This window comes from Gossypium hirsutum, chromosome D02 (genome assembly GCF_007990345.1).
Source record: "Gossypium hirsutum isolate 1008001.06 chromosome D02, Gossypium_hirsutum_v2.1, whole genome shotgun sequence".
NCBI classification, from domain to species: domain Eukaryota; kingdom Viridiplantae; phylum Streptophyta; class Magnoliopsida; order Malvales; family Malvaceae; genus Gossypium; species Gossypium hirsutum.
The window spans coordinates 12,032,353-12,047,766 of NC_053438.1; the positions used below are offsets into that span (position 1 = coordinate 12,032,353).

At 29.9% G+C, this 15,414-nt stretch overlaps 2 protein-coding genes across 2 annotated transcripts; both read right to left on the reverse strand.

Moving 5' to 3' along the window:
* Positions 1-2,755: 2,755 nt before the first annotated feature.
* LOC107952655 (wall-associated receptor kinase 5-like) lies at positions 2,756-5,623 on the reverse strand. The gene is made up of 2 exons (XM_016887840.2): positions 5,553-5,623; positions 2,756-3,953 (listed from the first exon to the last, which is right to left on the reverse strand). Exons 1-2 carry the CDS (start codon positions 5,621-5,623, stop codon positions 2,756-2,758), a joined length of 1,269 nt encoding a protein of 422 aa, XP_016743329.2.
* Positions 5,624-11,966: 6,343 nt separating this feature from the next.
* Positions 11,967-14,489, reverse strand: LOC121214516 (wall-associated receptor kinase-like 1). Its single transcript, XM_041088285.1, has 3 exons — positions 14,363-14,489; positions 14,089-14,271; positions 11,967-13,237 (listed from the first exon to the last, which is right to left on the reverse strand). The coding sequence occupies exons 1-3, from the start codon at positions 14,487-14,489 to the stop codon at positions 11,967-11,969; spliced, it is 1,581 nt and encodes a 526-aa protein (XP_040944219.1).
* Between the last annotated feature and the right edge of the window lie 925 nt (positions 14,490-15,414).

Consider the following 15,414-nt stretch of genomic DNA (forward strand, 5'->3'; position numbering starts at 1 on the left):
GCAACCTATTTTATACAAGTCATTTTAAAACAAAGGATCGTATTTTAAATTTCTTTAAATTTTTTATTTTCGACATTAAGACATTATGTAATCAATTAGGTACCAATTTTGGGCGTATCGAGGGTGCTAATCCTTCTTCGTGCGTAACCGACTCCCGAACCCGTTTTTCTGAATTCGTGGACCAAACTTGTTGTTTTAATAAAATCAAATCATTTTATTAAAAATAACCACTTTTCAAGGTGATCCGATCACACCTTATTAAAAAAGGATTGGTGGCGACTCCCGTTTTTGTCTTCATTTTTCAAAACCCAAGTCGACCCCGTTTTATCAAAAAAAAATGGTGTCAACAAATGTAATTTGCATCATGCAAGTTCATATTTATTCTTTTTTTTCAATTTAGTCCAAATCTCACACTTTAGTACTAAATTGCAAATAATTCAAAGTTCAATAAAACATACATGTCTTCACAATATTGCATACATAAGGGTCTAAACATAATTGCACCATATGAACTTACCTGGCAAAATGACAGTAAACACAACATCGAGGACTATTCTGTAATTTTCTCTTCCCCGCAACTATCCTCCGACTGGTTCAAATCTCGGTCTATATCATAATTTAATTCAAATATCAATTCCAAACTTCATTTAACAACCTACTATAACTATGTATCAATTCAATTTCATCTATCCATGTTTTTTATTTTATTCAGTTTAGTCCCTAAAATTAGAATTGAAACTCAATTTCGATTTCATCTTTCTACAGTCCTATAATATCTATATTTACAAAAAAAATTTCATGTTAATTTCAAAATATTCACACTTTAGTCCTTATGTTCAAAACTAACAATTTTCACTTTACAAACTAGTCATTTGTTTCATATCTAAGCTTAGAATCTAACAATTTAACACCAAAAGTTTCAAGATTCAACAATAGAAACTTTTAAAAACTTAACATTTTTGCAAATTGGTACATAGGTAGCTCCCAAAACCTCAAAAACATAAAAATTACAATAAAATGACTAAATTAAGCTTACCAATCAAGGACCGAAAGTCCTTTAAAGCCGAACCCTATCTCTCGTTTCGTTTTCATGAGAAAGAAGATGATGAATGAAGAAGAATAAAAATTTTAGCTTTTGTTTAATTAATTTTAATATATAACATAACTTAATTAAAAATTTTAACATATATTCACTTAAAAGAAAACACCAACCATCCACCACTATTTAAAAATGGCCTAATTGTCACTTTCAACTGTGGTTCAATATTATGTAGCCCTTTTATTAATAAAAATCAATAGTGATTAATTTTTACCTCTTTATAATTTAGTATTTGTACCTAATTAGTCACCAAATCGGTGAAATTACCTATCCAAAATTCAATTCACCTATACAATAACTCCATAAATATTTAATTAAAAATATTTAAAGGTTCGATTTATAGAAATGAGGTCCCAATACCTCATTTTTCAACACCACTGATTTAAGGGTTGAAACACTTGTACTTTAACTAACTATTCAATTAACAAATTTGTCAAACCAAAATTTAAAATAATATTATAACCCTGATCATCAGAGGACGGGGTTCTAAAACCACCATTTCTAGCACCACTAAAAAATGGATTCCTACAATAAACATCAATTAAATTATTATTTTTTGTATGTATAGTTATTATTATGTCAAATTTTTATTTTAAACTTATGGTCAATTAATTATTTCGATTTAAAATATCTTTCAAATGATAGCATTTTTTACTTTGGCATAATGATAAAAAATTAACCCCTAAAAGTTACTCCTTTTGTCACTTTTGTTTTTATTCTTTTTCTTTTTTGGATCACTTTGGCCCGTAGCGTTCAAATTTTAGTCAAACTGCATTTCTTTAAGTAGAAAATTGGTTGAACTATTAAAATTTTAATGGCATCAACATGACAATTTGCATGTTCTTCATAAAAATTTAAAAAATTATTAAAATTATTAAAATTTTGATAAAGTTTAAAAAATTCAATAATTTATACTCTGAAAAGAAGTACAAGTAAACTATTATGTAGGGTACAACATTAGTGTCATTAAAATTTTAATAGTTCAACCAATTTTCCATCTACAAAAAATAATTTGACTAAAAATTGAAGGTTGATGACCAAGGTGATTCAAAAAAATAAGGTTAAAGTAACAAAATGGATACACATTAGAGGTTAAATTTATCATTATGCCTTAAGCTTTTTAAAATAAAGATAAAATTATTTTAATATGTAGTGATTTAAAATTTTATAAATTATATGAATTTCTTTTATGTTTTTTACCATAAAATTATTTTATATTATTAAATATTGCTAATAATAAATATATTATATAATATAAACAGTAATATCTTTCACGTGCAACATAGGTGAGTTAAAACTACTTCCAATTTTCTCAAAATGAGACATGTCCAAAGCAATTCAATTATTTAATCATTTGAAACTTGAGTCTTCATCCTTGCAACTTATGTTATGCTTCAATAAATGAACCCCACTTCAAGACATTTTGAGGAAACAAAGTAGTTATAGAAATAATTATAAAATGCATAAATAAAATAAAACAAGATGTCAATAAATAAATTGCAACAACGCATATAGATTAAGCTCCATCTATTGTAATTTAACACTATATTTCTCTCGAAACTAGGAAATTTAGAAGCAAACTATTTAAAATCATACACCATCGAGCTGCTTTAGGTTCAAATGTGATTATGTACAAATGATAACCTGATTACATACTTATCGAGCACCTTTAAGTTCAAATGTGATTTTGTTATTTATGCTATCATACCCCATCCCTATCCAGCTGCTTGTTACACCATCGTCGTAAGTGCTGGGAAACTTACCAAGCAAGTATTCAGATTCTTCGCTTACTAAGTTACTTTTACTCCAAGGATGTTTAGCCATTGCTTGCAGTCCTGCTAATTCATGGGCAACTTCCTTCATTGTTGGCCTTTCCTCTCCCTTCACTCTCACACATCTCCTAGCTAAAGTTGCTACTTCCATAAGCTGCTCAACATTTTCATCATTAAGCACTCGAGGATCGAGAATGTCGAGCAAACGGTCTTCTTTCATCAAAGAAGTGAAGTACATTGGCAAAACTCGATTCTTCGGTCTTTTGAAACATACCACTTTTTGTCCTGTTAACAACTCCATAAGCACAACCCCGAAGCTGTAGACATCATTTTTTTCAGTAAGAAGGCTTGAAAGCATGTATTCAGGATCCAAGTAACCGAAAGTTCCTTGCACAATTGTAGTTATTTGTGCTTGGTCAAATGGGATCAATCTGGAAGCCCCAAAATCAGAAACTTTTGCGGTGTAATTGTCATCTAACAGTATGTTCGCCAACTTGATGCCTCGGTGAATGATTGGAATGGAAGGTGCAGAGTGCAAATAAGAAAGGGCTTCTGCTGTTTCAGTGGCTATTCTCAAACGGGTCTCCCATAAAAGATAAGAGGTAGCATCATCATTATGCAAATGGTGAAAAAAGGTTCTGTTGGTGATATATTCATAAACTAACAGCGGAACTTGCGTCTCCAAACAACATCCTAGGAGTTTGACAACATTCCTATGGTTGATTTGGTAGAGCACCATTATTTCATTAATGAATTGTTCAACTTGGCTAGGATCTCCAATTATTGACTTTTTGATGGCAACTATTTGATTATCAGCCAATATTCCCTTGTACACTGTCCCTTGCCCTCCCTGTCCTAAAATTCTGCTTTCATTGTAATTTTTTGTTGCCTTGTCGAGTTCCTCAGCTGTAAATACTTTAACATCTTCACGGTACCCTTGTCGTTTTGAAAGTTGTTCCCGCAACAAAATGCCACCATTTTGCTGAAAGTGAGCTTCTCTTAATTTAGAAATTTGCCTTTGCCTCAGCATCCAACACAACAATATTATCCCCAAGAGAAGACCAAGAAACCCAATGCCAACCCTTAAGGTCAAAGCATAAAATAATAATAATAGTTACATTAGCCATGGTAATGTAATCTAAAAGTGAAAAATCATGCAAAATTGTATATTGAGAGTAATAAATAACGAAATTGTTTGCTTCAGGCAGATCCAATTGACTCGAGATTGAGTTGGGTAAGTTAATGATGAGTCCTGCTTGTGAATCTAGTTCCACCTGTTTAAAAATTACTTCATAAAAGTATAACCGAAATTATTGTTAGATATAAAAAATAATAATTCCATAATGGAAAATTGTGGTTAAAGATGAGCAAAGGCTGCAAAGAAGTTTATTGATTTTTTTTAAGGATAAATTTTAAAATTATACATGAATTATGGTTTATTGTGTAATTGTATACATGAAATTTTGATTTGATTCAATTTTTCAATTTATTAATACAGTTATTGATATAACATCATTTTATGATTATATATTGTATGCATAAATAGTTATATTTATCTAATATAAAAATAAATTGATGTATTGATTTCTTTAAATGAATATGATTAAATCAAAATTAAAGTTTCAATTATACATTTGAACCACAATTAGAGTTTCATGTGTATAACTGCACCAAATTAAAGTTCATGTATACAATTGTACATGAAACCAAAGTTCATGTATAATTTTGAGATTTATCTCTTTTTGATTTTAATTATTTATATTTCTCATCAGCTCACTGGAGTTTACAACTATAATATTTGGAGTCGTGCTATGCGAATTGCGTTGATTGCCAAAAATAAATTGGGTTTATTAATGGTACTTGTTCCAAAGATTTATTGGCAGAAGATTTGTACTCATAGTGGGAGCGATGCAATGCTATCGTGTTATCTTGGATATTGTACACGGTAAGCAAAGAGCTCTCTACAGGTATCATTTTTGCTTCAAGTGCAACAGCAGTTTGGCAGGATCTTAGCAAGCGATTTAACAAGACTAATAGGTTGTGATGGGATGAGTATGATTCCCTAGTTCTCGTTTCTTCTTGTGGTTGTGTGCAAACTAAACAGGTTATTGATCACATTGCGTAGCAGCGTTTGTTTCAATTTTTGATGGGTTCAAATGAAACTGATAGTGTTGTTTGGAGTCAATCGATATTCCATGCTCGTGCAAGAAGAGTTATAAAGGCAGAATGTATCAGGTCTAGTTGTTGTTGATCCTACCTCTTTATATTCAGCAAATGTCAATACATATATAAATCGATTTAATGGTGTGTGTGATCATTGTAAATTTTAGGGCCATAAGAGAGAAAATTGTTATAGACTAACTGGATATCCACCTGATTTCAAGTTCACTAATAAGCGTTTTATGTCTGGGGCTGGTGCAAACAACGTGGTAGCAAACGAAGGGACGGTGGTTGATAGTAGTGTGCCCAACAACAACATTCGAAGCTCTCTTGGTGTGGTTCAAGCTCTTGGGTTCACACAGGAACAATATTAGAAAATATTAAGCTTGTTGAACAAAGAATCTTTGGTCGAGACGACTACAAATATGGCAATTGGGGCAAATTTAGCAAGTATGAGTACATCTTGTGAATGGATTTTAGATACTGGTGCTCCTAATCACATGCTTTCTAGCTTCCAACACCTTGAATTTCCTATTGCATGCACTTCTAATTCACCAAGTGTTTGTTTACCAAATGACTCCTCCTCACCCATAACACATACAGGATCGTATACCCTCTATCTCGGTGCCACTCTTAAAAATGTGTTATATATACCTGATTTTCAATACAATCTCGTTTTTGTTTCAAAACTTACCAAGTACTTGCATTGTTTTGTTACATTTTACTCACACTTTTGTATTTTCCAAGACCTCTCAAGTGGCATGATGAAGGGGATTGGTAGGGAACATGGCGGCCTCTATATTCTTCATTCTTTCCTAGCTATAGTATCTTCAACTCATGTACCTTCTTCAACAGCTAATTCTTTTCATACAACTCTCGGTAGTTCTTTTATCAGGTATGTGCGACTCGGCCATGCTCCTTTGTTAAGGTTGAATAAGATGGACATTCATTGTACTTGGTCTAATAATGATTCTATTCATCGGTGTATTGTATGTCCTTTTACAAAACAAACTAGGTTGCCTTTTTTTTTTTTAAGTTCCACACGTGAGACTTCTATTTTTTCCCTTATACATATTTATCTATGGGGTCTTTGTAGGGTCTCGACACATAATGGGCATCATTTTTTCTTAACTATTGTAGACGATTATTCACATATGACTTGGGTGTACCTATTACGATTAAAAAGTGATGCTATTGTTTCTTTTAAACAATTTCGTGTTATGGTTAACACTCAATTTTCCACTACTATTAAAAGTGTAACACTCCAAACCTAACCTAGATGTTATGGCCGAATCCGGAAGAGTTGCATCGACTCGTTTAAAAAACCAAATTTAAAATCTAGCTTAGAAATCGTTGGATCAAGTTCTAGAAAATCTTAGGTTTGAAAAACTCATATTTTATAGTTTAATCACTTAACCATATATTGTGAAAAATAGCGGAAACTTCCAGAAATCAAAATCTAACTTTGGAAATCATGTGATTTGGAAATATTAATTTTTTTGGCAAAACTCTTACATTGCTATTTAGAAACTTATGCGCATAATTTATTCATTTTACGAAAAAGCATTTAGTTCGATGCTTAATTTTGTAGCTTGTATTTCTAGAGTTTTTTTAAGTTTTGAAAACCAAATTCCAATTTGTCAAATTCAAATAATTTTGCAGTTTACATTAAGAACACCCAAAAATTGACAAATCAAACAAAACCCAAAAACAAAAACAAATCCGAAAATGTCGTCCAAAAATCTTAATTTATCAACCAAAACAAACCATTTTATGTGAAAACCAATCCGAGCTCCTGCACACCGTCCGGTCCTAAGCCTAACGATCACTTGAAACATATTAAACAAACGAGTAAGCTAGATTGTTGCATATTGTGACTCGGATTGGGGAACATGTCTAATGACTAGAAAGTCGATTACAGGGTACCGCATCAAACTAAGAGATTCGCTCATTTCGTGGAAGTACAAGAAGCAAAACACAATCTCTCAGTCATCTACGGAAGCAGAATATCGAAGCATGGCATTGACAGTTGCAAATATAATTTGGTTAAGTGGTCTGTTGGGAGAAGTTAGTCTCGACAAATTGGAACCAACAAAATTGTTTTATGATAGTCAAGTAGCCCTTCAGATAGTAGCCAATGTATTGCATGAACGAACTAAGCACATAAAAACTGATTGTCACTTTGTTCGGGAGAAAATCAAAGTGGGGTTGGTTAAAACACAACACATATGCATCAGTTAGCAAATAGCAGGCGTAATGACAAAGGCCCTCGGTGTGCATCAGCATGAGTATTTGCTGTCCAAGTTGGGAGTCAAAAGATCTTTACCACCCTCCAACTTGAGGGGTGGTGTTAAAGATACTGGTAATTGGGTGAATAATAGAAAGATCTTTGTAGTAGTTAGATTAGTTACTAGTTAGTAGTTAGTTGAACATATGCTATAAAACATCTTACTATTGTAATTTAAGAATGAAGCAATATACTTTTCATTCAGATACAATACAGGTCTAACTTGTAGTTCATCAATTGTTGGTCATCTCCGGCGCTTTCAATATATATATACACATTTGTAATTATATTCAATTAAAAAAAAACTGTTATGGGATATTTGGTTTGCCAAAGTAAGAATATGCTATCAAGTTATTTTGATGGTATTTTCTAAGGCTTAGCAATCAAATATAGTAGCTTACTAATAAAACCCGTTGAAATCATTAAACTGGAATTTGGAACTCATGCAAGATTTTGATAGCAAATGAAAACAATTACCTCTAATCTCATTAATGCATGAAACAGGATAATGTTGATGATTAATTTAACAACTAGGATTTATTTTATTATAAACGTCTTCCACGCAGTTATTGGGAGCAGAAGTTCATGTCTCCCTTGCTATTTTTTAATTTTTATTTAATTACTTATAATTTTTACTTAATTGTTGGTATCAGATATCAATTTAATTTGAGAATTTTATTTAGAATTCGAATGGATTTTTTATTTGGTAAATAAATCTTAAAAAGAAAAACTAACAACCGAAAATTCCATCCAACCAAATTGAAGAATTTTAATTCAATTAATTTGATTTTAACAATAAATTAATTGAATTAATAAGTTTTAATGACTTATTCAATTTAGATTTTTGAAAGAATTTATTAAATTATTTATATATAAAAAGGAATTGACGAACCCACCCAATATACGCTTTCAAGTTTCACTCTCCCTTTCATCTAGAGTTCATAGTTGTAGAGGTGCTTATGGGCCGGGTCGGGCTCAAAAAAATTTTCGACCGTGTCCTAGGCCCGAGCCCGATTCGGTCTGGGAAAAAATTCTTAAGCCCGAGCCTGGCCCGGCCCGGCCAATTTTTTTAATAAACACCAAATTTTTTTAAAAAAATAAAAAAGTATTTTAAAAATATTTTAAAAATAAAAAATAAAAAAGTATTTTAAAAATATTTTAAAAATATTTTAAAAATAAAAAAATAAAAAAATATATTTATTATATTCGGGCTGGGCTGGGCCTGGGCCAAAAAAATGGTGCCTGAGGCCCAGCTCGTTTTCTAAACGGGCTTCGTTTTTTTGCCCAAACTCATATTTCGGGCCTATATTTTTACCCGAATCCTCTCATATTTCGAGTGGGCCGTCAGGCCAGGCCGGGCCGCTCGGCCCATGAGCACCTTTAGTTCACACTAACAATGCCCAAATGCGCCTCTTTTTTTTTCAATTGATATTAGTTAAATTAACGTGAGACTATCTAAAAATAGAAGTTTTAAATAAAACTTATAAATCTTATCATATTGTGAAAAAAAAAATTAGAATATAAATATAACGTATTTATTAGAAATGACAAGTTTAACAAATCAAGTATCTGTATTTCCTGGATTATATAAATGTAAATCCATAAATCTATTATTCGGGTATTATTATTTAAATACAAATCTAGATCATATATACTATTGTAATATAATGTACAAAAAATTAATAATAATAAATATTTTTTTTGCACTTATTTACATTTTGAATAAACTATTATTTTAGTCATTACCTTTTAATTCTTAATTTTTCTTTTAAATTTTTTTATATGTTAAATTTTAAGTTGATTTTAAATAAATTATTTCTTTATTTTAAGATATTACTTAATTAAATTATATTTTAATATTATAATATTAAAATTAATGATTATTAAATTGGTTAACTTAAAATATAATTTTAAAAAAAGACATATTGATATTAAATATATTTTCAAATATAATAAGAGTTAATAATATTAATGATTAAAGTATAGCAAGGATAAATATAAAATTATAAAATATCAAAATTTAACAATTTTAACATTAAAACAAATTAATTTAACAATATATTGTTGGAAAAATTATATTTTATGGGAATTTTGAGGCATATTCTCAATAAGTAAAGGTTGAGAGTTGAATAATAAAATTATAGTTCCATATTCTACTCTATGAGACATTTACAATTGTATATCATATATTCAAAATGATTGAGTGATGAATGAGAAATTGATGCTCAAAGTAAGCTACTTAAAAATATTTGTTGAGGAAAAGTAAAAGCTTAGACCCCACATTAGTTAAATATCAAGTGTGAGATGTGTATATATATGGAACCCTCTTAAAAATTGATTAAATGACTAAATTTGGAACCTTGCCTCACACGAAAGGGTGGTTATAGGTCCAAACTCAACGGGGTAGGGGAAGGGGCACACTTGCACAACGTGGGCGACGCAAAATGCTAGGCTTAAAATGGGCTTGCGAACATTTTAGCCCAACACGAAATTATTTTTCTTCACCAGATAAAATTTGTTTATATAAGGATATTTATCTTATTTTATTTGATTCCAATCAATTGTATTTAATTTTTAATTAAATTGATTTGTTGGCTCCTTTAATAGTAGATTTTGTGGATATTTCCAAAATTCCACCATACTAAATGCCTATAAAATGATATGGATTCTGAAGAATTTTTCCACACTGATATCCTCTTAGGCTGAATTTATTTTGCTCTCAAAATTCTTCTTTTCCTCTCCGTATTTTCCAATGTTCCGGTGATTATTAAAAAAAAAAATACTTGTTCATTGATCGCTGCAGAGACGCTACTGCTTTGATCATTATGTTGTTGTATTTTGAGAGACATTCGACCAACATTTCTTCAAGTATCGTAGGAGCGGCCGAATCTATGTTAAGGAAACCGTGTTAACCATGCCTCAACGTTTAGTCAATCTCTATTCTTCCTTTCAATTTCAACTTATTGTTACGGTTTTTATTGGTTTATGTATCTGATAATTTAAATATAAATTATTCTATTTATATTTTATTTCATAAATAAATATGTGTTTATTTATATTTCAATATTTTATTTGCTAATGTGTTTTGTCCAACGTATATATAAATAAATAACTTGTAATAAATTATTAAAAATATTATTTAAATTATAATATATTAATATTAATATTTGAATCATAATGAGTTTTTGTATTATTTTAATATTAAATATTAAATTAAAATTAAATAACATTAATTATAAGTGTTTCTAAAATAATTGAATATTTTAAAAAATATTTTGTAGTTACATTACTTGTCAATTTATTAATAAATATTTTGAATAAATTCATTAATTTTTTAAAAAATAATATTATAAATTTAGTATACACAACCGACCTGTACATGATACGGGAATACAAGCTAGTTAAATACTATTATCTACTAGATATCCAATCTGCAAAAAGTAAAAATAAAAATAAAAGATTTTCAATCAATTTTTAAATATCAAAATTCACAAAAATCTAAATCAAATCTAGTAAAATTCTTTATATACACAAAATCAAAATTAAAAGTACTTCGTAATTAGTGAATTCAGATATTAAAATCCACATCTATTATTTGAATATGCGATGCAGGTTTAGATAATGGACATTCGAAGTATCTATCTGCATCCGCAATAGATAGTAATTTCAAATCCGTAAAAAAAAAAACTAATTAGATATTTAGCTTCAACTTGAATTAAGTATTTTAAATTTATATTTAATTCAATTATATGTTAATTTTGAGATAAATTCATTAAATTATTTATTTTTATGTAAAATTAATAATTACCATTATTTAGAATGCTTTAATGGAAAAAAATAAAATATAAAAGTAAAAAGAAATTTTAAAAAAATTCATCTCAAAGTTAATTATTGTTATTATATATAATGAAATTAAAATTAATTTTTTAAAATTTTAACTATAAAAATTATTAATATATATGAATGATATGTTTGTTTTCTTAAATGCTGGGTTACTATATCACTTCATTTCTAACATTATTTTTTTCTTTTATGTTAGGATATTAAAAATGATCTTGTTTGATATTTGAAAAATTAAATATAAAAAAAAATTAAGTGTTAAGAGTTATGAAACTTGTTTAATATATTTATTAAAATTAAGTGTAACATATGATTAAATTGTTTGATTAATGTAATTTTTAAAATTTTAAATGTAAAGTATTTAAACAAGAAATAAAATAAATTGAAATGAATTGAAAAAAATTCTAATTAGTGTACTTATGGGAGGAAATTACTAAACAGGGACCATGTTATTTGATGATAACCTATTAGTTTTTTCCTTTTTTTTTTTTTGTGAATAAGTACATTGCAATAGGGAAATGAGGAAACGGTTTACAAATATAGGAATTGAATCTTGAGCCTCTTGTCAACCAACTTGAAATCCACACAAATTTATCGTTGATCCAGTGTACGATCCACAATAATCAATTAGTTTTATCCTTTTATAGTTTCAATAATGCTATGGTAAATCGATTGCTGAACAGAATAGCCAAAATCGTATGCACAATATCAACACATAATTTGTTTGTAAACTGAATCACAATGATAAACATTATAGCAGTTTGTTTTCAAAGATGGCCATTCTAGAACCTGCAATTTCATTGAAACGTCACCGGAAACTTGAAGAGAACAAAGGCAGAGTAATAGTTATTACAGGAAGATGACAAGTCTGCTTTATGTATATAAAATATAGGATTGTAAGTGGATGAACATCTGATACAGATGTAATGATGGAATCCTTGTAAAATCCGTTTGAGGATGAAGTGAAGTACCCGATCTCAGTTGGTTTTGTGACAACAACCTCTGCTTGTTTTAGCTGAGTCGGAAAAAAACCTCGCAAAACTCTAATTCTCTCCAGTTCCATGGCCACTTCTTTCATTGTTGGTCTATCTTTGCCATCTAAGTTTAAGCATCTTTTAGCAAGGTAAGCAACTTCAACTAGTTCTTCCTTTTGGCCATCCTTCAAAACTTGAGGGTCAAGTGTATCTAGAAACTGGTTTTGGTCCACCGAGGAGATGAAATAGGAGACTAGGCTTTTCTTTTCTTGCGATCCAGATGTTAAGACTGGCTTTTGTGCTGTTAAGAGCTCGACCAGAACCACTCCGAAACTGTAAACATCACTTTTCTCAGTGAATTGACTTGACTGAAAGTATTCAGGGTCTAAATACCCAAAGGTTCCTTGAACTTGAGTTGTCAAGTGAGTTTGATCAATACCGATTGATCTCGATGTTCCGAAATCTGATACCTTAGCTCGGAACTTTTCATCTAGTAGTATGTTACTAGACTTCATATCTCTGTGATAAATGGGGACAGAAGCAGACGAGTGTAAGTAAGAAATTGCATTTGAAACTTCAGCTGCTATGCGTAATCGTATATCCCAAGATCTTGGGTATTCTTCATTTTGGTCATGGATTAGCTGAGAAAGGGTTCCATTTGGAATGAATTCATAAACGAGTAGAGGGACTTCGGTCTCTAAGCAACAGCCTAATAATTTGACAACATTTCGGTGATCAATTTTGGCAAGAATAACGATCTCATTGATGAATGGGTCGAGATGCTCTTGGTCTACTATTTTGGACTTCTTTACAGCCACAATTCTCCCATCATGCAGCATTCCTTTGTAAACCACGCCTTGGCCACCACGACGCAGGATTCTGTTCTCGTTATAGTGATCGGTTGCAGTTTGCAACTCTTTGGAAGTGAAGAATTTAATATTCTCCACACCACCTTCTTTAGAAGACAACTTTTTCTCAAGCAGTAGCCCACCATTTCTTTTAAAATGCTCTTGCTTGCGTTTTATATTTCTCCTTTTCTCTAGTTTCCTATAAAGCCACCAAACTCCAGCAAGGAACAACAAGAACCCTGCAGCTAAGCAAATACCTGCGATCAAAATGAAAGTCAGTCATCGATTAACTTCTGACATTCTTAATATCTCCATTTTAAGCTAAGATTTGAAATAAAATTTTCCATTTTAAGTTCTAATGTAATACTATCCTAAGAGGAGAGCAAGAAAGCCAATACTAGTTTCTAACAATTAAATGAATAGGTTAAACTATTCTCCAGCAAAAAGAGAGATCTGGTAAACTTGACTTAATCTTTATGCAGCTTTTCATGTAATACAATATAATTAAATAAAATGACCTTATTATGAACGATAAAATTGTTTATGGGTCAAGCCGACCCTATTGAGGCTTAAAATCCTTCTACTTCGTTTGGTTTTTGAAAATATTTTCTATTTTTAAAAAATTAAAAAATATATGATAAATAAAAATAAAATTTTGTTTTCATTATTGAAAACATGGTTGATAACTATCTTTCTATAATAAAAATACGGAAATTAAAAAAATATATTTATATGGATTTAAATGATGGTATTGAATTTAATATATGAAAAATTGTTGAAATTAAAATAATTGAATATTTTTATATTTATTTAGGTTTGAACTAAGGATAACTCATTTAAAGTTAAAAAAAAAAATTATTTTGATCATTTTGAGTTTTACAAAATATTTTTAGTGAATAATGAAAACAACTTTTTATTATTTTTTAATTTTACATATTTTCATCTGAAAATTTACATTTAAAATTTCAACTAAATGAATGTTTTCCATTTTAAGGAAATGAAAATGAAAATGGCCTCTATCTATCCCCTAAAACTATATGGAGTCTTAATTTTTAGGATCATTGATGTAAGATTCTTCTATAATTTTGCAAATTTTGGGATTACTAACCTAGAGCAACAACAGTAAGAGATGTCTTGGACGACGGATCCTTGTTGGGTAAGCTACAACCTGTTCCACTTTTCTTACCATCGCCTTCATAACCCACCGGACATGAACACTTGTACGTCCCAGGTAAGTTGGTACATCTTGCCGTTCCATTGCAAGGGCTCATACTTTCACACTCGTTTATATCTGAAATTTGCAGATTGTATGCAAGTAATAAATAACACTATCTTTAATGTTAGAAACTACAAATCTATGGGGTATATATACCTATAGTTACCTTGACATCCATTAGGGAGGTAAGGGTTCCCCACGTAACCCTCAAGACACTTGCACAAATATCCAGAGTTATTTTCTGAATCAACGCATTTACTATACTCTTTGCATGCAAAATTGTTTACATCCATATTCGCTTCGTTGCAACTCGTATTCCCGATGTTTCAATCAAGAGTGATTGGAAACTGCCTGCTTTGAAACTCAAAACCACGAAGATCTGAAGCAGAGAAGGTATAACTATCGACCTCTGCAACAAATGCATAGCTGCAGGGGTTTTCGGGCAACACATTGGTATGGTTGGCGTAGCTGTGGAGACTTATGTTGTAGCTCCTCACATCCTTTGGGATACTTGTCTGACAGCAGCCAATCCCAGAGCAAGACCCGTTTGAAACATCAGTGATGTTGTTACACATCGACAAACAACCAGTTGCGTAACATTTTCCGTAGAAATCTTGCACGACAGCATAAGTCTCGCACCCGATTGCAGTAAACTTGTTCTTGTTATTGTTTATTGAAAATTCAAAACAATAAACTGCTTTTGACTGAAATTTTTAGTTTTTCAGAAGTGCTTTTCAAAATGACTTCTGAGAAGGAAAAGCTAAAAATTTTAACTTTTCCTCTCCCAAAAGCAAATTTGGTTCTTAATTACTTTTCCACCCCTCTAATAACATAGTACTTTCATTTTTTGTTTTTTTCTTGGTGCTTAATTACAAATGTGTTAAAATCATTAATTAAAAATAAAAATATTTTTTAAAATACTAATTATAAATATTTAATGGTTATATTTAAATATTTAAAATATAGTTTATATATTCTAATTAAATTTTATAAATAATTAATATTTATTGCTTAAAATTATTTAAAATTTATATTTTATATATTAAAATATTAACAACACAAGTTATAATAATTTTTTTATATTCTTAAAAAAAATAATAATATTAACAAATTTAAATATTATTTAAATGCATATTTGTTACTTGATAATAATATGTCTAAAATGGGCATTTTATTTCTTAAAAGCACTTTTTGACAGCAAAGCTAAACACTCAAATT